Raw genomic sequence first — 25,718 nt, 5'->3', positions numbered from 1 at the left:
CATGCAGAACTTCTAGAATGGGGAGTAAGTCATCTCATGACAACAAGTGAGACATGAAAAGACTCTAAACGCCCAACTGGGCTCCGGCATAGGATCCCACCCTACCATTAGTAAGATCTGTTATTTCCATCACTTGCCTGTGACAATGCACCAAACGGTACTGGAATCTAGGGAACAAAGTCAGGAAGGTGACACTCCAAGCTGATAAGGACAGCAGCGATGCCACTGAGAAGAAGGAAGCAAAGAACGATGAGCAAAAATGCAAGCAACAAAAAGATTGCCTGGGAGGCTCAGCCCCCGAGGATAGGGTTTAACACCCCAGCTAAACTCAGTAGTGCAGCTAAAACATCTAGTACGCTTCTGGTGCAGAATAGATCCCAGGAAGCATTACCTGACTTGGAGAGTTTCCACGGAGTTTTCCTCTTAAGTGATTTCCCTGAGCCATTGCAGATGGTTCTAAGGAAGCTCAACCAGACGCTGTGAGATTGGAATGGAGATACCTCAAGACGTACATGGGCCATCCTAGTCACAGAACGGTGCTGGGAGGGACTTTGAGCTTCTCTCTGAGACAGCACGGAGGTAGTAGAATGGCAAGTGGGTTTTCGCGCCTCTCCTCGTGTGTGGTGCGTGTTGTCTGAGGTTTTCTTTGGGTCGAGCATTGGGTGACCGGTGGGTCACTCTGTGAGGGACAAAAGTATCTCCAAACACCAGCGTCTTGCATGACGCCCCGTGAACGCGGTGTCCCAACACCAGCTCCCCTGGCCCCTTCCCAGGCTTTACCTGGTGACACCACAGTGCTTTGGCTCTTTGTGACAGGAGGTGACAAAAGGGACCAAGCAGCAGCCTTGGATTCAGAGAACCGCAGTGCGGTTGCCAATCTCCTGCTGTGGAGCTCTGTTACTCTGGGCCAGTGGAAAGGCCACCCTGCCTCAGCCTCCACCTGTTCATGAAGATTCATCAGCTCTCCTATGCAAAAAATGTCTTGTAAACTACAAAACACACGTGTGTGGTCTCGGTAGAGTCTGCTCAAGCTTCCCTATTCTAAGACATGTGTTGCTCCTAGGTTACCAAGAGAACGAGCCAGCGATCATTATCACACCACAGCTACCTGGGGCCCGGAAACTACCTCCCTCCTCCCACCTCCTTGACAACCACACAAAAATAACAATGACATTAGTCAAAGAGATCATCCACCAGGCCTATAAAAACCTGAAGATTACAGCTGTTCACTGGTAAGGATATAGATCAAATCTTCAAACAAACAAATGCAACATGGTCACCAGTACACACATACAGCCCAATTCCACTTCTGTCTAAAATATTGCAATTTAAAATGGACATGTATGCATATGCATGCCCAACATCATGTTTTATTTAATCAATAAATGTGTACAATTATAAGGTATTGATCAAAAACTTCAAGGTAGTCAGGTACCAGTGGTTCTTGCCTGTAATTTCAGCCACTCAGGAATCTGAAGTCAGGAGGAGGCCAACTCGATATACATATTCATGAGATTCAATGTTCAAATAAACCAGCAAAAACCTGGGTTCGAGGTATGGCATAAGTGGTATGGTGCCAGCCTAGCAAATGTGATATCTTGAGTTCAAATACCAGAACCACTTTTTAAAAAAAATCAAAATGATAATAAATAATAGAAATAAAATATTCCAAGGCATAGGTGGTGATTGTCAGAGGATGGGGATGAGGGAAATAGAAAGTTATTAACGGACTCGCATAACATTTCAATTAGGAAAAAGAAAAGTGTTCTAAAACTAAATTTTTAAAAAGAATGACTAACGTAGAGATTTATGACATGTTACCTGTAGTCAACAATATTGTATTGCTTACTTCCCAAGGCTATCTACAAATTCAATGCAATACCTATCAAAATTCCAACCTCATTCTTCAAGGAAATAGAAGAGGCAATCCAAAAATTTATATGGAACAATAAAAGACCCCGAATAGCAAAAACGCTCCTGAATGGAAAGAACACTGCTGGAGGAATATCAATACCAAACTTCAAACTCTACTATAAAGCCATAGTAATCAAAACAGCTTGGTATTGGCATAAGAACAGACCTCAGGACCAATGGAATAGAATTGAAAACCCAGAAATGAACCCACAGACCTATAGCCATCTAATCTTCGATAAGGGAGCTAAAACAATAGAATGGAAGAAAGACAGCCTCTTCAGTAAATGGTGCTGGCAAAATTGGTTAACTACATGTAGAAAACTTAAGCTAGATCCTTATATATCACCCTGCACCAGAATCAACTCCAAATGGATCAAAGACCTTGAACTCAAAGCAGACACTCTGAAAACATTACAGGATGGAATAGGAGAAACCCTGGGTCTCCTTGGCTCAGGCCGAAATTTTCTGAATAGAGACCCGGAAACACAACAAATCAAAGAAAGGTTGGACAAATGGGATTGCATAAAGTTGCAGAGCTTCTGCAGGGCAAATGACATAGCTAGCAAGATCAATAGAAAGCCCACGGATTGGGAGAAGATCTTTACTAGCCATACAACGGACAAGGGTCTCATATCTAAAATATACTTGGAACTCAAAAAATTAAACCACCCAACAACAAATCCTCAAAGAAACAACTGCCCAATAAATAAGTGGGCGAAAGACTTAAAGAGAAACTTCTCTGAAGAAGAAAGAAGGATGGCCAATAGACACATGAAGAAATGTTCAACATCCCTAGCCATAAAAGAAATGCAAATCAAAACAACATTGAGATATCACCTCACTCCAGTTAGAACAGCAAAAATCAAGAACTCTAACAACAACAGATGCTGGAGGGGATGTGGACAGAAAGGAACCTTACTTCATTGTTGGTGGGAATGTAAACTTGTTCAACCACTTTGGAAAGCAGTATGGAGGTTCCTCAAAAGACTCCACATAGAGCTCCCCTATGACCCAGCAATCCCACTTTTGGGCATTTACCCTAATGTTTACAAACAAGACCACACTAAAGCTACCAGCACAACTATGTTTATTGCAGCATTATTTACCATAGCTAAGATATGGAACCAACCCAGATGCCCCTCAGTAGATGAATGGATCAAGAAAATGTGGTATATATACACAATGGAATTCTATGCCTCCATCAGAAAGAATGACATTGCCCCATTTGTTAGGAAATGGAAAAACTTGGAAAAAATTATACTAAGTGAAGTAAGCCAGGCCCAAAGAAACGTAGGTCCCATGGTTTCCCTTATTTGTAATATCTAGTATATGTATGAGTCAAGCGGAAAAGGTCAGATAATGTGATGTCAGGAAAATGAACCCTTAGATGTGTATTTTAATGTTTTTTTCTTTCAGGCATGTGTTTCTAACACATTTATAAAATTATCTCTTTGTTGCTTTGTATGTCCCTCCCCCACAGTATAACCCTTGCTTTCACTATATTTGATGTCAGTATAACTTGTGGAGGAGATGGGGAAAAACCAGTTGTTTAAGGATACAGGTGGACCTGTTGCAACAATGAGAAGTACAAGTTGTCATGTCCAAAACGAACTTTACAACGTTGGTGCGGGGGGGGGGGAGGGGGCTGGGGGGGGAGGAAGGAGAAGGATTGGGATTAGGGGGGTGGGGGGGGGAGGCTGGGAAGGGATGTGAAGGGTAAACAAAGGAGGAGGCTTCAATGCTTGGTAAGAAATGTACACATTATCCTGCCCATGTAACTGTAACTCCTCTGTACAGTATGTTCACAAATAAAATTAAATTAAATTAAAAAAAAAACAATATTGTATTGCTGAATGTTTAGCAATTTGGAAGGGACAGATCTGATATTAAGCACCTTTTTCTTTCTTTTTGGACACAGGGGTTTGAAAGTGGTTCATGCTTGCTAGACAGGCTCTCTACTGCTAGAGACATATTACAGCTCTTTATTCTTGCTCTGCTTCATTTGATCTAGGGTCTCCGTTTTTGCCTGGCCTGGCCTGTGATTCTCCTGTTTTATGCTTCCTACCAAAACTGACATGACAGACACCCATCACTATGTCCAGTGGTGGTGGTGGTGCTGGTGCTTTTTTTTCTTTCTGTAGAGATGAGGGTTATGGGTTATCGAATACTTGCCCAGTGTGACCTTGAACTTGACGACCTCAGCCTGTCCAATAGTTAAGCCTTCTTTAAAACAAAAAAGAATGAAGTGGGTGTGTCTCGTGCACAGAATAAAACTTATAAGAAAAGTTATCATCATTTAAGAGGAAGGAGGAGTCAGGGTTTCTGAGTGTGTATCTTGGCCGCAAAGTGAAGAACATCGCTGGAGAAAAAGGACAGCCAGGCTGCTCCTCCTCACAGCTAGCTGATCTGAAAGATGACAACTGATGGTTTGAGACCCTGAGCAACTGCTATAGCATGACCAATGGCGCCATCTAGTGGACCAGGAGGACAAAAGCAGGTCGACTCTCCATAGGCACACAGACACTTAGCCACAGAAACTGCACTTGATTTCCCAACAGATGACACCAGAGACAGGGCTGGAGTTCATACCTGGCTCGTGGGGTCCCAAGCCAGTGGCCGCTTTCTGCCCAGCAGAGGTCTCAGGCCAGAGAGAGGCCTTAGAGGCCTGGGTGTGGGTAGAGTGAGCCTGCTCCGACACACACACACACCTGTGCGAGGCTTGAATCAAATCCCACCCCCTGCCCTGTGCTGCCCGCTCTGCACCTGGTGAGTACCTGGTCACCAGGCTCAGAATCTTCCTCCAGTGATGTTCCATCTTCATCTTTGCATGGCCTGTGCTGTGCCCAGCCCTGGCACCCAGGAAACCCCTGCAGACAACCTGCTCCCACACAGGCCTCCTCCACCTGGCGGAGGGGCGGGGCCGGTGGGAGACAGGACAAGGGAAGCTTTTTGTTGGAAGCTTTTGTTTTGTTCTTTACGGGATTTGGCTATTCTGCCATAGTTTGTAAGAAACTGCAACCACGTGATCTCCCAGACCAAGACAGTTTAAAGAGTTATTAAAACGATAGAGATATATAGATAAGATCTTTACTTGGCTGACAATGGATTTTATTTTACTGGTAGCCCTTTAAAATCATACTATGCACAGAGAGAGAGACAGAGAGAGAGAGGCAGAGAGACAGCACAAGTACAATTTTATACTTATATATACAATATATAATATAGGTGTATACGTAGAGAGAAAAATATTCATATATAATCATTTATGAATATATAGCCATATATATGCATATATACATCTCATATATATATATCATATATATGACTATATGGGTTGTATATATGTATATATGTGCATATAAGTGTGTGTGTCTAATGTATATGGGATGAATTTTGGTGACAAACAAAAGGGCTTTCCACCCAAAGAAACATAGGTTTCCCTTATTTGCAATAACTAGTATAAATCTAGGACAAGCAGAAAAGGTCAAAAACTATGTACATATGACCATATAAGATGATATTAAGTGAAATGAACCCCAAGACAGGGACACAAGTGGTTTTTTCTTCCTTGTTATTGTTTTAAACATATCTAAAATGTACTATGCAATTTTTTTTGTTTCTCTTGTATATTCTTCCCCCATGGTATAACCCCTGTTTTCACTGTATTTGATGTCAGTGCCATGCATCTTGTATATACATTTTTCTAATTTGTGGAGGGGAAGGGAAATAAGAAAATGTTGAAATAAGGATACAGGTAGACCCACTGTAACAATGAGATGTACAAGACACTATGTTGAAAACAAACTTTACAACTTGGTGGGGGGGGGAAGGTGGGGAGGGAAGGGATGGTAAGGGAAAAACAAAGGAGGAGGTAACAATGTTCTATAGGAAGTGTACTCATTACCTTACCCATGTAACTAACCCCTCTGTACAGCATTTTTACAGATTAAAAACATAGAAAAAAAGAAAAGGGGTGGAGGCTTTCCAGCCAGGTCTGGTGCGTCAGCTGAGGCCAGCTGAATCCCCTTCCTGGAACTTTGCAAGGCTGACTTCCCAAAGATGGGAAAACCTGTTCTCTACAGGGAAAGCCACTGACCTAGTTACCCTGCCCATTGAGTTCTTACTTTCCCCTAAGTCAGCAAGAAGAAGAACTAAGAACAGGAGAAAAAAACAACAACTTCATTCCAAGTTCCCCTACCCGGCCCACAGTGACTGGCAAAATATATCAATCACCACCTCATCGCCAGGCTGGACCAAAGGAAGCCTGCTGACTGGGGGCCGCGCACAAGTATCCATTGCTCCCAGAACCCACGCTGCAGTCGTCAGGCAGGGAAGGTCCTGTTCTCCCTAAGAAACCATGGCACTAGAGATGGTAAGAACTTGTCATGGCAGCCAGCAGATCCTCACTGCTTCCTTCCCAGTCCCTCCCCGTGTTCACGGTGCCCTGCAGCCGAGCCTGCTCCTCCCAGCCCGGCCCCCTACAGTGGCCATGAGCTCTGAGCAGGGCAGCTCTCTCATCAGCTTATTTGTTCCTCAGCCCTACTTGTATTCTTTTCTTTGGACTGGCGGCCTGGGCACTGCCCCGAGCTCTTTCGCTCAAGACTAGCGCACTACCATGTTAAGCCACAGCTCTATTTCTGGTGGTTAACTGGAAATAAGAGTCTCATAGGGATTCTTCTGCCCCGGCTGGTTTGAACTGTGATCCTCAGATCTTAGCATCCTGAGGAGCTAGGGTTACAGGCATGAGCCACCAGCACCCAGCTTAGCCCTGCTTCCAATGGGCCTCATTTTACATAGAATTGTTGCCTTTAAAAAGCAGATACTGAACTGATGACATCACCAATGATAATAGTAAACCTGATATTGATGGCATGATGATGCTTTCTCTTTTCTTCTTTTTTTTTTTTTCAAACTGTACTGGGTTCTGAAAATAGACCCACTGCTAAGCTTTCTATGAACGCAGATGAGGTTGCTGGGTACCAGTGGCTCCTGTCTGTAATTCTCGCAACTCAGGAGGCTGAGATCTAAGGGTCCCTGTTCAAAACCAGCTTGGGCAGGAAAATCTGTGAGACTTATCTCCAATTACACAACAAAAAGCCAGAAGTGGAGATGTGGCTCAAGTAGGAGCATACTAGACTTGAGGGGGTGAAAAAAAAGCCCAGGCTGTGAGTTCAAGCCCCTGAACCAACACACACACACACACACACACACACACACACACACACACACACACACCCCTTCAGGTTTACTCTTAGTCTATCCCAGGAGAGGTGGGAGGCAGGGCCCTCTGGCAGAGATGGGGATGGGGGGTGATGATCTCACGAGTCTGGCCCGACTCCTGGTGGCAGTTGAAGCTCCAGGGACGCATCTGTGTGCATCTCACCACTACTGCAGAATCACACCATTTGCCTTTCCTGTTCCGGGTCTTGAGGCAGGAAGTGAACCTTTGCCCTCTTCATCTGAAAAGTTCTCACAAAGCTAAGCAGCCAGCCTTGGCCAGGCTGCGATGATGACAGAGATAAAAGCCATCAAACAAGGAAACGCCCACCTCTGAAATCCCCGAGGCATCGAGGCTCTGAATAAAAATGTTACAAAATCGGTTTCTAGTTCAAGAGCTAAGACTAAGAGGGAAGACACATCAATCCGATGTCAGTGGCAAATGACGCTCAGTGATGTGAGGGGAAAATGGGGTTTTTGAGCATTTGAATGACATTAAACTAGAAATATCTGAAAGGTAAACCTTCCTGGAAGATGTTTCTCCTCATGTAAACATTTAAGTTTTATGTGATTTTATTCATCTGTCTTTTACTGACTTAACAAACTAGTTAACAAAATATTTCGCTTTAATATAAACAGAAGATAAAAAAGTTTGTCTTTTAAGGTAAATAGTTCAATTCAGCAAGAAAAGGTTTGGGTGCCATAAAGCACCGTGGCTGTAAGGGTCCGACATGAGACTCCAGCCTAACAGAGGACCTCCTCACCATGTGTGCTAGCAAGTTCTAACACTGTGCTTCTCGTCACCATACCCTTCACCACAAGCAAGCTCTTATCCAGCTACGGGGGAAGTAGAACTATAATACACATCGTCTTAGCCATCAGCCCAGCCCAGACTCACCTCCAAGAATGAGGGTTGCTGGCAGGAGTGGCAGTTGGAGAAATAATCATTATCAATAGTTATTAACTTAATAGCAACAATAATAGAAGATTAAAAAGTACTGGTTAGAACCACTATGGGCTGAGGCTGTGGCTTACTGGTAGAGTGCTTGCCTAGCATGCATGAGGCCCTGCGTTCGGTTCCTCAGTACCACATACACAAAAAAATGTGACTACTTCAATCAAATTTTAAAAAAAAGAGGACCTAAAATGCCATCAAACAGTCCTAGAAAAGAGCCACTATTGGGCTGGGAAGGTGGCTCAGTGGAAGAGCGCTTGCCTTGCATGCATGAAGCCCTGGGTTCAATTTCTCAGCACTACATAAGCAAAAAGCAAAAAGCCGGAAGTGGTGCTGTGGCTCATGTGGCAGAGCACTAGCCTTGAGCTGAAGAGCTGAGGGACAGCGCCCAGGCCCAGAGTTCAGGCCCCACTACCGGACACCCCCCCCCCAAAAAAAGAGCCACTATGTGAAAATGTCTTATACACCTACCAAAGAGGACTCTTTGTATCATCCATCCTTACATGTGTGAGTGTGCATGCATAATCATGCCCACACACACATGTATCAGGACTTCACGTGTACTTCATCCAAGAACATTCCCCTTGTAATATACAAAAATTGGAAATACCCAAATGTCCATCCGTGACAGACTGGGTTGCAGTGTGTTCACAACTTCAGGGACAGTATGGCGATGAGAAAAGGGATCTATGTTACAGGCGAGACTATGGAAATTTGCACAGCCAAATAAAATAGGACAACAGTGTGCTGCCATCAAAGTCTGTGGATAGCAGTGAGATAGTTTTCCAAGTTGTTAGAAGATACCAGCTCACCTTGAATGCGGGTGGCTGGACAGTGACCAGGGCAGCTGTGGGAATGGCCAGGGCTGGCAAGCAGGGTGAGGTCCTGAGTTCAAGCACTAGTAACCATCGGGGAGGACCTAGTGTGGAGGGGCTCCGAGAGGGGTGCTGGTCACGTGTCTCCACCATGGACTCCTCCGGTGTACTCAGGTGTACAGTACCTGTGAACACCGTGCTTGGAAAACAGAGGAGTAGGCAAATCCTATAGAGGGCGATGTTATTTCATATAACCAGGCCCAGCCAGGGCTTGGTCAATAACAGCTCTGGGAGCCCTGGATTTTCCTGGGCCTGGACTGGAGTTTCCCATTCAGCAACATGTCCCAGGATCTTTGGGGACTGAGCCCAAGGAAGTATGTGGAAGTCTCCATTGCCCATGGGCCTGTGGAAGATGTTTGATCTTACAGTCACTGGGCACATTCTGCTCTTTTCATTGATGTGAACACTGGGCACTGGCATGTTATTAAATGTCATCATTGATGGGACTTCCTTTCCCAACTGAATTATAAAGTCCTTGAAGGAGGAAAACAAGTATTATTCCTCTCTAAACCCTTGTACCTTTATCCCAGAATGATGTACCTGGCAGACAACTCAAACTGTGCAAACTGGCCCACCCAAGAACTCACTTGGAAAAGAATTTCGAGCTGGGGAGGAAAATTATTCAAATGTAGTATTGCAGTCACAAAAACTTGACCTTGTAAAGCATGCACATCTTTATTTAGCCATCCAAAACCCAGCATGAAGGACTTTGAGCTACCAAAGATGTCAACTGGCAAATTCCTTGTGTTAAACAGAAGTCCCTTACACCCTACGAAATTCAACTTGTTAATTCCTTGGCCAATTCACCTTTTCAACAAAGCCAAGTCTAACTTCAACCTGGCAAAAATCAGAAGCCGCAAAGGGGAGGGTGGGGGGCCCGGTAAGGCAAAGGTCCACTCCAGCGTGCCCCAGCACCAGGAGAACAGAAGTGCCAGGAGCTGGGTGATGTGGACTGGCAAAAGAAGTGTATCAGGACACGGCTAAGGGGAGGTGCGGGCAGTTGTACGCCAGGTGTGTTGTTGCTGTGCTAATAGGTACGTTGGGGTAGATTTATTCATGTAAACCAAATGAAGGCAAAGCAAAGATGCACCCTGTGGCAGGACGGGCAGACACGAGAAAGAACGCTGCAGGCCAGAGCCAGGGGCTCACAGCCACAATGTGAGCTGAGAATCACAGTTCCATGGCTAGTCTTGGCAGCCAAATCCAAGAGACTTGGATTATTCAGTTAATCAGCCAAAAGCTGTTGGAGTGGAACTGGAGGCCTGGCTGAGTGCTACAACACCAGCGGTGAGCAGAAAAAAAAATATCTAAGCCCTGAGTTCAAGCTAGAGACCTCAAGACATCGAACTTTTATTAGGGTCTGCACAGACAGGGGTGATCAGTCCTAGAAAGCCAGGTTAACTCTCAGACACTAAGTGACATCAGCCTCCACCACCAGTTGGGGAAGGAGAATGATGCTGGCTGCCATTTTCTGCGGGATCCAGGGGCTGATAGTAAGCAAGACCCTAATGTTATGTCATAAGGTATGCAGGGGTGGATGGGTGTCTGTGAGTCTGTGTGTCTGTGTGCTGGTCACAGGGCTTGAACTCAGGGCTTGGGTGCTTCTCTACTTAAAGCTGGTGCTCTACTACTTAGGATACAGCTCCACTTCCAGATCTGTATGGTTCATTGAAGATAAGAATCTCACAGACTTTCCTCCCTGGGCTGACTTCAAACCATGATTCTCAGATCTCAGCTTCCTGAGTAGCTAGGATTACAAGCATGAGCCACTGCCCATCATTGTCTTAACAATCTTAGGGATCTAGGATGCAGTTCCTTACCAACATCTAAGCCACAGTTCTTGGCTATCATTTCCAAACTCCCTGCCTGGTACAACAGGAAGTTTATCCTAGCCGTAATCAGGTAAAAAGGGGGAACAATTTGGAAAATACTAAAATGCACAAGTGTGGAAAGACAAAGGGATTTTAAATATAGAGTGTAGGGGAAATCAAATGGAAAGATGTCAAAAGACCCTGAAGATATTTCTGATGGAATGATGCATCAGCTTGGTTCTATTTCAAAACAGTCATTAAGAAAAACATAAGGAACAAGACACATAATCCAACAATATTTTATTGTCAGTAGCAGAGAGGAAATTCAACGGTGAACCTTGGGAGCAAGAAGCACCTATTTACAATGGAAGGTGAGGAAGGGATGAGGGCAGGGATTGCACAGGATCTGTAGTGCATCATCCTTCGGGAGGAAATCCAAACACGACCCTGCAATGTAGCCACCTCAACAGATCTACTGTACCAATCACTACTCCTGTGAGCTACAAACTCACCATCTGACGAACCCACAGACTAAAAAAGGCGCTGTGAGCACTCTCAGCACTGTCCTCTTAGAGGCCCCAGGCTTCAGGTCCCTTTCCTTTCCCTATCACATTAGACAAATTCCTGCTTTTAGAGCATGGTGAGAATCCCTGGTAGTCGCTATCCAAAATCCTTGGGAGTTACCCAGAAGCCCCTGCCACCAGTGGCACACTGGCCAATGTCAAAGTAAATGTCAAAGTCAGATGTAAAAGTCAATGTTGACCAAGCTGAGCTTCCAGGGTTTCTCACACTGCAGCAACTACAGGCCTAAAATTCTTTGCCCGATGTCCCCAAATCTAATTCGGTTCTGCAAAGTGTCTTCCTAATGGCACACTTACTTGTGAGCAAAATATAACCACTTACTTGTCCATTTTGGATGAATGGTCTCTCTACTTTGTTGCAGAAATATTAAGGTTCTGATTTGCAGGTAACCAGACTAAGCCAGACCTTTCAATGGAGTTCCAGAACATATAGTATATGCATTACAGTATCTTTCTAAAAGCTACAGAATTAGGGAGTTGTGGGGGGGGGGAGATAAGTAAACATGAACCCAAGGTTCCTGGGACTAGGGTAACTTTGTGGATCTCATGTTCTGTAGTCTCTATAGACTTTGGGAAGTGAGATTACCTGGAACATTCCCTATCTTATTGAAGAAAAGCCAAGTCCTAGGAATAAGATCCTCTAGATCTTTGTTAGAGGAATTCTTGCATGAGGAAAATGGTATTTCTGCCAGTAAAAGGGCAGTTTGACAAATAAGGAGTATGTATTTGTCCCATGGAAGGTGATCTCTTTACCTTAAAAGCAAGTCATATTCTTTAACAACATATATAAAAACAAAAAGAAACCAAAGGGAAAAAATAGAAGAAGAAGGTGTGTTAGTAAGGAAGGCTACATATGCCATGTACCAGCCGCCTGCCAACCCAGCAACCTTAGTGTGTTTAGAAAGCAACGCTTTGCGTGCAGCATCTACAGAACACTGCCCCTCTCTGGTGGGACTTCACTCGGGCTCTGCCACTTAGGGAGAACAGAACTTGCCAAAGAAAACGATGTTCCGAGTTTTGTTGTGCCGGATGAGGTAAATAAATGGGTGGTTGGCATTGAACTCATCCTTGTGTTGCAAGATCCGGGATCCCGGCACTTCGATGGACTCACCACCATCTTCTGTTATTTCTAGGCACACGCTGTGAATCACATTGGAGAGGGCCACACCCTTGGTGTCAGACATCCCAGAGAAATCAGAGGTATCTTCATTAAAGGTAGTTTTCAACCCTAGGTTTTCCAAGCTAACCTTGGGATCAATCATCTTTTCCACCTTAAACTTCGGAAGGGAAAGTTTGACCTTGGCGTTGGCCAGGATGCTGGGGTTGGTCCATTGTAACAGCGTCTCTGAGTTGAGTTGGTTTTCAATCTGAAGCACAAAAGGGAAAGGAAAAAAAAAAAAAAAAGAATGTATTACCAATTTGTAATAGATCTTGTTAGATTAAAAAACAGTGGAAGTGGTTCTATGGCTCAAAGTGGTAGAGCACTTGCCTTGAGCTGAAGAGCTCAGGAACAGCGCCCAGGCCAAGAGTTCGAGCCCCATGACCAACCAAAACTAAAACAAAAACAAAACTTAAAAACGGTGATGGTCGTCATCGTGGGCTTGGGAGCATTCTGGATGGACCATCAAAGATGGCAGGTGACTAGTTTTTCTCCTAACAACCAAGAACCACCTTGCTCTGCTCTTCTCCTTCCCACACAACAGAGAATTGCTGGCTTTGAAATTTGTCAGAGCAAGTTTTTGATTTGTTGTTGTTGCTGCTGCTCTGGTATTGGGGCTTGAACTCAGGGCCTCAGGCTCTCATTTGGCTTTTTCACTCATATCTGAAGTTCTACCAATTGAACCACACCTCCACTTCCAGCTTTTTGCTGGTTAATGAGAGATAAGAGTCTCATGAACTTTTTAATCCGGGCTGGCTTCAAACTGCAATCCTCAGATCTTGGCCTCTTGGGTAGCTAGGATTACAGATGGGAGCCACCAATTCCTGGCTAATCCTTGCACCGAATTTGAGGTATTTTTTTTTTGGGGGGGGGGGGAACAAGGAGAGAGGAGGAGGTAAGTAATACAGTTGCCTTAACAGAAGCTGATACATGGATTCTAATGATGTATACACAATAGTAAAATAATATAAAAGTATGAAGGCTTTTAACCTTATTTTCTGAATGGTTTTATCATTTGTCTACAGAGAAATCCAGAACATTCATGCTTGGGCATGACAACAAAGTTAATAAGTCTAATTAAAGGTAAAGTTATTCTCGTTTTGTTTTTGATTTTGTTGGCCTGAACTGGGTCCTGGGTGCTGTCGCTGAGCTTTTTTGCTCAAGGCTAGTGCTCTATCATTTTGAGCCACAGTTCCACTTCCAGTTTTTAGGTGGCTAATTAGAGATAAGAGTTTCACTGACTTTTCTGCCCAGACTGGCTTTGAACCAAAAATCCTCAGATGTCAGCCTCCTGAGTCGCTAGTATTACAGGAGTGAGCCACTAGCACCTCGCTCTTCTTGGGATGTTGTTGTTGTTGTTTTAATATGGGCACTTGGACTATTTCTTAGTCATTCATTAAAATTGTAGATGAATGCAATCACTTTAATTCATTTGAAAAAATGAGAGCTATGCTATGCAAAAATCATAAAATGGCCTAGTCAAAAGTGGAGGCACAGTTCAAGCAAGAGAGCACCAGCTGCGCACAAAGAAGCTGAGCAAGATACAAGGTACTGAGTCCAGTCCCCAGTACCAGCAAAAACAAATAATCAAGTGGCTTAGTCATAAGATTCTGCAGGGAGCAAATCTCAAATTGCTCCTTGCCCTCTTCAACCTCACCACCGGTCCAAGGAGAAGTCAGGCACCACTGAGAACGTCAGCATCCTGACTGCCACTGTCAGAGCAGTACTGCGCCAACACTGCCCAGTTTGCACATTGCCCTCCGTGTCCACAAGAGACCACGCTGTTAAGGGCTGGACTGCGTCTCTCTGCGTCCCAGTAGAAACACCTCAGAATGGGACATTGATTTGGATACAGGTGAAATAACTTAAGATAACATCACTGGGGTGAGCCCGATTTGAATATGAACTGGTGTCCCTATTAAAAGGGGGAATTTGGGACACAGAAAACAGAGAGACGGAAAAGGCATGTGGAAATGAAGGCACAAGTCAGGGTGGAGTGTCTACCAGCCACAGAACTCGATCAGAACGCCAGCACACCAGCAGAAGCCAGGGGAGGCCTGAGCGGACTCTCCCTCCCACTTCTCAGAAAGAAGCAAACCTGCTACGTGTGTCACTGGGGAACCATGAGGAAATAAATGCCCGCACTCCAGCGCCCCAGTTTATGGTGCTTTGTTATGGCAGCCATAAGAAGATAATAAAATTTGTGTTCTTAACAATTCCTCCATGAGAGTCCAACAAGCATTTTCTTTAGGTCAATATTTTCAGAAGAAAAACAAACACTTTTACGAGGGCATTTGAAATAAGAAAGAAAGGAAAAATCTCAGAAAGCTGAATAATAGCTTAAAGATGCAGACAGGAAATGGAGTAAGTAAGAACAATACCTCAAACCAAGAATGAGGACAGGAGTTATTATTCAGCTAAGAAAGTGAGGAATATAAGATAATGATATCTAAAGAAACAGGGAGATTGGGTCGAGTTAGACTGTCTCTGGAAAGGCATAGGTAATTAAGGCCTGACTAGAAATACAACACAGAGAAGAGGAGGTTTAGGCAGCTGGACAGAAGCTGACAGAGCTGAGAGAAAGCTAAAACTCACTCATAGGCAGACTTATAATAGTCTGTATAAATGGAATATTATAGCCCTTCCTTCCCCCCATTTTTGTTGTGCTGGTCCTGGGGCTTGAACTCAGGGCCTGGGAACTGTCCCTGAGCTTTGGGGCTCAAAACTAGTGCTCTACCCCTCTGAGCCACAGGGCCATTCCTGGCTTTTGGGTAGTTCATTGGTGATAAGAGTCTCATGGACTTTTCTGCCCTGGCTGGCTTTGAACTGCAATCCTCAGATCCCAGTCTCCTGAAGTGCTAGGATCACAGGTGTGAGTCACCAATGCCTAGATCAAACCCATGTGATATATGTGTGTGTATTATATCTATAATATATACACATATATATGTTGCATATAATATTGATGCATGTAAGTATGTATATACATATATATGTTTATCTACATACACAAACAAACATATACATGTGGGTAGATATACATATATGTGTATATATTTTGTACATATCACACCAATATGCATTTCATATTATACAATATGACTTGCATAATGGAAAAATTAGAAACATGATAAAATCTCATATGTGTCCAAAAATGCACAACACAGAGTGAACCCTGTGGTAAGCTGTAAACTTGATTAACGATAATGCTTTGATACTGGCTCGTGAATTATAACCCACGAACCACACTAATGCAACCCACTAGTACCAGAGGAAACTCTAGGATTGGGAGAGGGAGAAGTGCACATAAACTCAGTATTGATGGCTCACCTTTCTGTCGATTTAAAATTGCTGTAGTAAAAAAAACCACATAAAGAACATAAAAAACATAAAGAACTTGTGTTCCCCAGAGAGGCCAATGCTGAGCAGAGGGCAGGCCCTCGCCCGGTTGATAGCGGGACTGGTTCCACGACAGAGAGCCAATTATCCTCCCTTCTGGCTCTCCCTTTCCTCTCCTGTGAATAAGCAACGGTGTCTAACACTCTGGGAAGACGTAAAGGGGATGAGGATGTGGAGTGTTCAGCCCCATTCCTGGGGCTCTGTAAGTGCAAGCAGCTACCCCTCACAGTCCCACCCAGCCCTGGGGGCTCCGCCTGCCTCCTCACCCTCTCCAGGCCCGTGGACTCGTCCTCCACATCCTTGGGCAGCAGGACAAGCATGCTGAGGTGCTTGTTCTGGAAAGGAAGCTCGATGATCTTACAGCCGATGTCATCGATGTTGCCCATACAGAACGTGGCCTCCAGATTCATCATTTGCACTGGCTTCGTCTCCGTCTGTTAATGGCGAAAGGTTTGGATGGCTTCATTTCGCAGTGCATATGAGTAAATATACACACATGCACATATGCACACACATATGTATTACATACACACACATTTGCTCTTTATAATTTCAGGTCAGTCTGCATTATGATTCGTCACCTGGGACCACACCTTGCTGAAACTAAACCATCAAAGACCGTCCTGGGAAGCCCTCTGAAGCCCTTTGAAGCTTCCTTTGAAAACAAATTCATGTGCTGTACAATTCTACCTGCTGTACCTTGTAGGGACTGTATATGACTTCCATTTGCATGAATAAAACATTAAAATAAGATAGCATCAAATATAGGCAGAGTTTCAATTAGTCTTTATAGATGCCTATAATTCCCAGATCCTTTCTCCTGGTGGGAACTCGTTGGAAGCTACCTACCATTAATATAGTGCTTCCTGAATATATACCTAATACAAAAATAAATTCAGCATAGGGCCACGTGTGGCGGCTCATACTCAACCTTCTTGCTACTAGGGAGGATCCTGGCTCAAGGCTAGTCAAGGCACAAAGTTCAAAAGACTCCATGCCTGTCAATAGCTGGGCGGGTGTGGTGTGAATCTGTCATTCCAGCCCTGTGATGTGGGAAGCCGAAGCTGGGATTTGGAGGATTGCATGTCTGGATCAGCCTCAGGCCAGAAGGAAAGTTCACAAGATACATCTCAACAGTGATAGCAACACAAAGAACGATGGACTGGGGGGGGGGGGGGGGGGGGTCAGGGGGAGGGACACGCACTCATCCTCCTAGCTGCAGAAGGAAATGTAAATAGGAGGATTGAGGTACAAGCGGGCCAGGACAAAAAGTGAGACCCCATTCCAAAATTAACCAGAGCACCCTTCCATGAAACAAACCAGCATTTATTAAAGTCCTTAATATGCTACCACAAAGGAGGGGGTGTGAATAACCAAAGCAAAACATGGCTGGAGGTGGGTCTAAGAACTATATGTGGAAAACATGTGAAAAGTGTGTCCTTAATGCCTCAGGCACACTTCTGGTGGTAAAAGTCATTCCTGTCCCAAGTCAACTTGGAGGGCACCAGGGCTGGCACAAGCGAAGCTCAGAAGTGGGGACAGGCCTCCTGCCTCCCTCTAGAACCCACTGCAATGGGTAAGGAGCAAGAGCAGTGGCTCCAGTCCCCCCCTTTTGCAAAAGCATTCTGAAAGCCCGTCAGATCTTGACTCACAGTGTTCAATCACGCCGAGGATCAAGCCTTGGAGGACCGATTGGTCATCCCGCCAATAAACTTACAGAGCACCTAGACATGTGTTGGGGATGTGGCTAGGATCTGTGATGGAGACGAAAAACACCTGCCCCCTGTGTATGAGTGGAAGAGCCAGATCAGCAAATCGATTTTGCTCGGAAAAGTACATTTGAGGGATGAGTGAATACGAATAAACATTCTAGGGTGGAAAAAAAGGCAGCGATGAGAGGCAGTCCAGCTGACCCAGCCATAGGCTCTATCTAGTAAAGCCTTTCTCCTAGATTCTAGCAATAAGAAGGTGATATACCTTGGGACTGATGACAGGTAGCCTGAAAGCTGGAATTGATACACACAGCTATGGGTAAAGTAAGATATGTTCAAGTATCATAACTGAAGTATTTATTGCTGTAGATACTAACACAAGCCATGTCCCGCCAGAGGAGTCCAAACCACATCATAAAGTTCCCTACGTTTTCCTAGGTTCTGTAATAATAATAAAAGTAATAATAATAATAAATCAAATGCCCAGTCTCGGTTCTTTGGTTTCATCTGTAAGACAGATGTTTTATATATGTCTATTAGCTGTTTTTGGCATGTCCTCCTCACTAGTATTCATGAGATTGCCCTGAAAGACAGGCTTCTAATGCTTCTTGTTATGAAGAACTTTGTGATGCAGATGAGGAAGTGTATATCATTTTTCTTCACAGATAATTAACTCCTTAAAAGTGATGGCTTAAATACTAAAATAACCAAACCAGGCTGTGAACATCACCCAGTAAGTAAGTCAGGAGATAAGTAAATTAAAAGAAACTTGAACCTCACATTTCACTCAACAGGTGGTCTCATCAACATGTGAGAAAATGAGATCACAGAGAATTTGGTGAATCGGGAAGGATTCCTAAACAGTTGAGATTTCCTAGGAATGCAAAGGTCTCTGCAAGTAAGGTTTCCGCATTGCTTTTGTTTCTTTACCTTCCTTGCTAGAGTTCCCTGTATTTTCCTTTCCCTCACAGGTGTGAATTCCTGAACACATTCACACATACACACACACACACACACACACACACACACACACACACACACACACACACACACACACACACACACACACACACACACACACACACACACACACACACACACACACACACACACACACCACGTCCCTCCCTCATGCCCTATTACCTTAAGTTTTTAAACTCTACTTACTACTTTATGTGGCCACATACCTTGCTGACTCTGAAAGGGCATTCTTTGGTTTCTGATTCTGGAAATTTCTTCATCCACTTTCCAACAAAGTAGGCAGCATTAACCACTAGGATTTTGGTCTGATCATTTACACGGTTGTCAGACAAAATGTTTTCAAAGTGACCTGCAAATGAGTTTTAGAAAATCACACATGGCAGAGTTCTTCCAAATTACATCAGACGTGCACGTGTAAGTTCAGCTTGTGTAATGTAAGCCCTGGAAGGCAAGGCCCATGAATTTCAGAAGTCTTTTCTCTCCCTCTGGATTGCCACACCTGAGGGAGCAGAGACCTAGGACTGGAAAAGAGCTCTTTCTCACTCCTGAGTGGGAAATGTATGACCTTCCCCTTCTTCCTTGGCCCTGGGCTCTGCCTTTCACATCCATTACCTCATTTGTTTCCCAGGGGTCCCATAAGGCAAAGACCATTATCCTCATTTTACAGTTGAAGAAATGGAGCTCAGCACAGAGGCCAAAAGCTGTCCCTTACCACACAAACACTGTCAGTACAGCCCTAAGAAAGGCAACATGGTCATTGATTTTTCAACCCAACTCATCTTAGTTCCAATTCCTTTCTATCAAAGAAAACAACTAAGAAATTTTAGCGTGAGGATGATCAGGCAGAGAGTGGCCTGGAAACAAGCATCTGGAAGCAGAGCCGGAGGCTTACTGAAGAAAGGCCCTTGGACTAGCAGAACTGCATGAGGAGCTGGGAAACTGAGGAAAAGCTGCTTTAAAATTTGGATCCTTCTATTTTGTTTGGTTTTCTGTGTTTACTTTTGCCTAAAAGTTTTCATTGTCCATGTTCATTAGTAAAATTGGTATAATTTGTTCACTGGAAGCAGCTTTAAAAATCAAGTTCATGTCAATCCTTCCCTTTCCATGCTGAAAAACTAGCTTCATTATCTGCTCAGAGCAAAGCCTTGTAGAGCTGGGCCTCCACGGGGGTATGTGGAGCCCATAGGAGAATGTGGAGAAGTTCACTAACACTGGAGCACCTGAGATTTCTGCTGAGGAATGAGTTAATACTAGTAATGCCCAGAAATGGACGTTGTTGGCAGGCCTCAATGGGCTAGAATATAGCTGTGTGCTAATAATATCCCAAGGAATTCTCTGGATGTTCAAGTTTAGAAGAAGGATTCATGGGGATAGGACTGTTGACTTAGCCACTTATAACAGAACAGATAGAGTTACTTGCCATCTGTGAGTTCCTTAATGGAGCTGTTGATCTGACTTTTTGTTTCATCCAGTTTATCTTTGAAGTCCACAGTTTCCAATTCATTTGCATATGGCCTTTTTGTAGAGCTGATAAACTCCTGAAAAACACCCAGTTCAATGAGTCACAAAGCACTAGCTTTGTTTAGCTGTGCCAACAAAAGGATTCTTTAAGCATCTATTACCAAGGATACAGATGTATGAATAGAAAAACCTCATTTAACAATCACTGCATTTTCTTAACCCTACATGTTTCATTTTGCCCAATTATAAGACAGTGTCAATGATTCAACACACTCTTCACTTACATGATGGGCTTTTTTTTTACATGAACTTTAATTTCAAAAGCATTCAAAACACATGTCATAGAAAAGCAGAGATGTGTACAAAATGAGAACAGAGACAAGAAAAGTTATCTTCACTAAAACAAATATTCTATAGACTTTTGATATTCAAAGAATGGTCCAAGAATTAGAAGCCACTGAGTCACCTGGAACCGTGTGAGAAAGCTAGCGTCCTAGACCTCCTGCGTCACACTGCCCACATGTTCTGTCTGCCCATTCAACTTTGAAGTACAGTGATATGGAAAGCACAGCAGTGTCTCTGCCTGTAATGCCTGCTTAAAATGCAAAAGCCCACACCTTAACCCACCAAACTTAGTTTAAGAGATCTGAGGCTATTTGTCCTTTAAACAAAAACCCAGGTAGCTTGAATGTAGGTGGCCTTCTCAACCCACACTTGTTTGGACTATTAACTGGGAAATCTGCAGGTGGTATATACCAACAAAAGCAAGGGAAAGCAGTGGGGGAAGATGGACTAATCAGGTTGAAATAACTCCTAACATTGAATGGAAAGGTCAGTGAAACTAAATATGACTGAGAGTCATGTCACTTCACTCCCAAACACAGGGACACTGCACTCTTAGCCAATTAACTCGGCTTTGGTTAATTGCAACCCAGTCTTGGTGCTGACTGATGCCATTAGTTGTGACAGGCACTAAGAATATCAGAACGCCTCAGCGAGATGAAGAACTTCTATTTCTCACTTCAACCACTGGTAATTTATTAGGCATATCCTCAAATACCACCTGGGAGTCTTTAACATTTCTCCATTCCCAGCCTCAACTCACATTTCAATTTTGTTTAATTTCCCAGATGATGGTTGGAACAAAAACAGTTGTGTGTGTGTGTGTGTGTGTGTGTGTCTTCAAGCCACTAGAAGAAAAAAAAACTCATGACAGTATTTATTAACTTCTGTTCACAAAAAGTCTGAACTGAAAAATAAAAGCCTAAAGTTGTGTTAGTATGGCAAAATCTTTGGCTTAGTAGTCAAGCTTTTAGATTTGGGAAACTAGAAATGCTGATTATTCAATCAGGAACCAAACCATTCCCTAGAGAGGGAACTGCCCTATAGTCTAGAACATTCATTATGTGTGTTATTTTTACTTCTTGAGATAGTACAGGAGCTTAAACTCTTGCTTGGCCGTTTCACTCAAAGCTGTAGCTCTACCGCTTGAACCACACACCCACTTCTGGCTCCTTGCTGGTTAATTGGAGAGAAGTCTCTCTGATTTGTCTGCCAACCTGGCTTCACACCAGGATCCTCAGATCTCAGGCTCCTGAGTGCAACTATAAGTCTAAATACAGATAATTAAACTATACCAGGGGGTCCAATATAAGGGAACTACAATGTTTAGATGTCTGTTTCAAGAAATGGATGCACTAAATAATTAGACCTGCTTTGTCAATCTGATGATGCCAATCTGACCAGCCTAGAAAAACAAAATTAATTTCTAATGAAGGCAAACTGTGAATTCATTGTAGTTTATTTTTCTCACTGATTTTTGAGAACTACCAGGAATATATTGTATTCATAACCAAATCAGATGAAGTGCTTAAAACATTGTCAGGACTTATTCCAGCTATTTAAAGACGAAGGAGGTTATCATGAGCCATTGAGATAGCTTTATGAGATATGTGACCAGGAGAAAGCAGGACTTCTGAGGGTTTAAGAGGGTAAATGGAAGCACACCAGCTTGCTCTAGACTCTGAACTAGATGGTGTGAACTGTGGTTGAGTCCCAGTGCATTCACTTCTCACTCAGACCCACATCATACATAAATACCTTAGAAATGAATAAGTTGTAAGGCTAGCAGTGTGCAATGGCCCACATGGTTAAAAGATAAATCCTGCTGATCGCTTTATATTACTTACTGTGGAAGGATTCAACGATTTGTCTACGTAGAGCCGCTTGATTAGTTTCAAAGAGTAAAAGGAACTCAGTTTATTTACATCTGAGGTGACTGTTTGAAATCCAAAGGGCACATCTTTGACATTTTCAAAGTGGAGGACCTGTGAACAGAAAAATGAAGTGCATTGTGAGAAAGCCTTGCCTCTCCCAGTGGACGTGAACGCGGGACATGCAAACCCCACCATCTCTCCCTGCTCGGGCGTGGAAGGTGTCAGGTGATTTGCCAAGGACACTGGCAATGGGACGGCTGTGACTGCCCAGCAGCTTCCAGGCTCTCCATCATGATCTGGTGCCTGCTCTCAGCTGTGGGTTGCAGGACACATAAATGAACCTCCACGCTCGAATACAGATTAAGAGTCCTAACATTGGGCCTCTCAATCCTGAGCAATTCTAACCACAACATCTCCACTTTCCCATAGGCCCTGCCTATGGGTTCTCATAAACGCGCACATGCACACGCACGCACACACACACGCACACACACACACACATGCACGCACACACACACATATACACACACACACACACAGCAAAGCATAGGTGCTTACCTGCCCGATTTCATTGGCTGTGTCACCTTTGGCACCAACTTGAGCAAGTGACAGAGAGGTGGACAGACAGATGGGTGAGAAGAGGACATTGCCCTGTGGCTCCTTTTCACACAGTTGTTTGAACAGGTCAACAGCAAAAGCCGAATTTGCCAGTCTCAGGGCGTCCATGGGGCCTGCAACCACAGACAAGGGAGAGAGGCATTCCTAGGGCACAGTTCAGGATCTCCCCCTGTGTGCTGCCAACACACACAGAGGTCTTCCTCAGCAAAAGGAATGATCCCAGGTGCAAGAAAGGAAGGAAGATAGGGTAAATTCAAAAAGAAGCCTCAGGTCAAACATTCTCGGGTATATGGGGATCTTCTGTGTGGGCTGTCCTACCCAGAAGCACAGCGGCAGCGGCCTCGCCTGGAGCCCATCCCTCCTGCCTCCTCCTCAACACATAGAGCAGTTGACTGTCCGAATCCACGTCTGTGTGCTTGGTAGCTCAGCAATGGCTCACACCTATAATCCTAACTACTCAAGAGGTAGAGATTGGGAGGAATTGCAGTTCACCATCAGCCTAGGCAAAAAGTTTGCTAAGTCCATCTCAACCAGTAGCTGGACATGAGCTTATATACCTGTCATCCCCAAGTGGAAGACTGAGATTGGGAGGATCAAAGTTCCAGGTCCAGTTCAACCAAAAAAGTTCACAAGACCCCCATTTCAATTGGAAAAGCTGAGTGTGGTGACGTTCCAGGACGCTTGTCACCCCAGCTGATGGGCAGTATAAATAGGAGGATTGTGGTCCAGGCCAACCTAGGCAAAATGTAAGACCCTCTCCCAAACATAACCAGAGCAAAACAGAGACATTGCTCAAGCAGTGGAATGTCAGCTTAGCAAGCTCAAAGGCCTGAGCTCAAACCCTAGTAGCACCACCACCAAAACCTACTTTTATTTTAAATTCTTGGGACAGTGTTTATTATATAGTGTTTCAAACAGGATGCTGGTTAAATCATACAAAACAGACATTTTTGTGCATCATTCAAGGTCAAATTAGATCCATTTTGTGTGATTTAACTTAGTGTTTATTATTATAAAATGAAGTACATCCTCCAAAAAGACAAGCTGACATCCTAACCTCCAGTCCCTGTGAATGGGACCCTATTTGGAATTAGGGTCTCTGCAGCTTTAAGTAGAGATGAGGTTATACTGGAGTTAGGTGGGCCCTAGAGAAAAGATACAGAGAGACCCACAGGAAAGGAGATGATGTTTGTGCCACGGACACAGAGAATCAACATGACCTTAAACGTCTCTGAGCAAGACATGTGCCATCATGTCAGAAAGCTGCACTGCTGGAGATTGAATATTCTTGGCCGGGACTCAGAAAGGTGTTAGCATCAAATGCCTGGACAGGCCCAGACCCAAGGCTCTACACCTGAGGGCTGGACAGAAATTCTAAAGGCAGATATGCAGAGGAATAGCAAGGAGCTGACCCCCTGGCCTTCAAATACACTTTCGGAATTCTCTAGTTGCGGGTCATAAGGTTTGTTGTGTGGGAGATGGACTCAGAACTATTAGACTGCATCTCACTGTCTAGATACATAAATTCACTACCAAAAACAGTGACTATGTTTCACCCTATGCGTGCTCACGGGGCATCCCCACTGACTTCCTCTGTCCCCGGTAAGTACCACGGGGACACTGTACCTGTACTAAGCAGGTGTCCAACATGCCTACCCTAAAGTTATGGTGAACATTGGACTTTTGCTTAAATCCCACAGCCTTGTTCCTTCCCCTCTCGTGGTAGGTTTGTGGCCAGGGATAAAACATCACACCTGTGGATCAGATTGTGTGCAGACTGAACCCAGTAGGATATGCTGAGACAAAAATAGAATAGAAGAAACCTGAAGAGTGCCTACCACGGGGGAAGTTCAAAGAGACTCTTCCCATTTTATACGCTTGTAGGAAAATGGAATGATGAACTGGGCATGGTAGCTCACACCTGTAATTCCAGATACTCTGGAAATTGGAATCAGGAGGATCCAGGTCAGCCTAAGCAAAAGGTTATCAAGACTCCATCCCAGCAGAGAAGCTCAGTGTGGTGCTTGTCTGTAATTCCAACTATACAGCAAACGAGGAGGAGGATCACAGGCCAGAGCTGGCCCCTTCAAGAAAGCAAGGCCCTATCTATAAAGGGCTGGTGTGGTTCAAGTGGTAGAGTGTTTGCCTAGCAAGCGTAAGACCCTGAATTTATAACTCTGTATTGAGGAAAAAAGAAAGAAGAGGGAGAAGGGAGAGGATGAGGAAAGATTGGGAAATGGGCAAGGAAGGAGAAGAGAAGGAGAGGGGAGAAGGGAGGAAAGGGGAGGGGAGAATCGAGAAGGGGAGAGGTGGGGGATAAAAAAGATGGAAATATACAGGAAGGGAGAAGAGGAGAGGAGGGAAGGGGAGAGGAGGGAGCAGGGGAGAGGAAAGGAAGGGAAGGGGGGAGAGGAACCCAGGAAAATTGGTTTAATAAGGGGAAAAGGACAAGAAAGAGCAACAGAGGAAGTGATTTTGATCACTCTGTTCTATGTATGTATGGAAATAGCACAATGAAATTCTTTTGTCCAACAAATAGATTCTAATAATAAAGAAACTCTTCATGGCAGGTTGGAGGAAGGTATATACATGACTTTCAGAAAAAGAGGTCTGGCTCACAGACTTACTGTCAGCAAACGTACTGTTGATAATGCTCAGTTAGTTACAACAAAAGCACAGCATAAACTTGAAGTCATGAGCTGTTTCTTCACCGAATAGCTAACCCTAAACCAGAAAGCCTTCAAACTTTTCGATACTTCAGCAACAGAAGGCCTAGTCAGGCTAAGAATAAGATGAAAATACATACAGAGTGCTTTAAC

At 44.1% G+C, this 25,718-nt stretch overlaps 1 protein-coding gene across 1 annotated transcript; it reads right to left on the bottom strand.

The window, feature by feature from the left end:
- Window positions 1–12,198: 12,198 nt before the first annotated feature.
- On the bottom strand, window positions 12,199–23,007 carry Serpinb5 (serpin family B member 5). Its single transcript, XM_042693522.1, has 6 exons — window positions 22,840–23,007; window positions 22,255–22,392; window positions 20,025–20,142; window positions 18,811–18,953; window positions 16,178–16,345; window positions 12,199–12,720 (listed from the first exon to the last, which is right to left on the bottom strand). The coding sequence occupies exons 1-6, from the start codon at window positions 23,005–23,007 to the stop codon at window positions 12,328–12,330; spliced, it is 1,128 nt and encodes a 375-aa protein (XP_042549456.1). The 3' UTR covers window positions 12,199–12,327.
- Between the last annotated feature and the right edge of the window lie 2,711 nt (window positions 23,008–25,718).

This window comes from Dipodomys spectabilis, unplaced genomic scaffold (assembly GCF_019054845.1).
Source record: "Dipodomys spectabilis isolate Male_0828 unplaced genomic scaffold, ASM1905484v1 ptg000169l, whole genome shotgun sequence".
Lineage (NCBI taxonomy): Eukaryota > Metazoa > Chordata > Mammalia > Rodentia > Heteromyidae > Dipodomys > Dipodomys spectabilis.
Note: the sequence above shows the minus strand (reverse complement) of the source record. Positions and strands in the feature narration are given on the sequence as shown.

Bases quoted from the DNA above. Each gene is read 5' to 3' on its own strand.
- Serpinb5 (XM_042693522.1), bottom strand. From the start codon at position 23,007: ATGGACGCCCTGAGACTGGCAAATTCGGCTTTTGCTGTTGACCTGTTC. The intron at 20,143-22,254 runs GTAAGTAATATA...GGTGTTTTTCAG, and splicing joins AATCGTTGAATCCTTCCACA to GAGTTTATCAGCTCTACAAA. The intron at 16,346-18,810 runs GTATGTGGCCAC...CGCCATTAACAG, and splicing joins GCCCTTTCAGAGTCAGCAAG to ACGGAGACGAAGCCAGTGCA.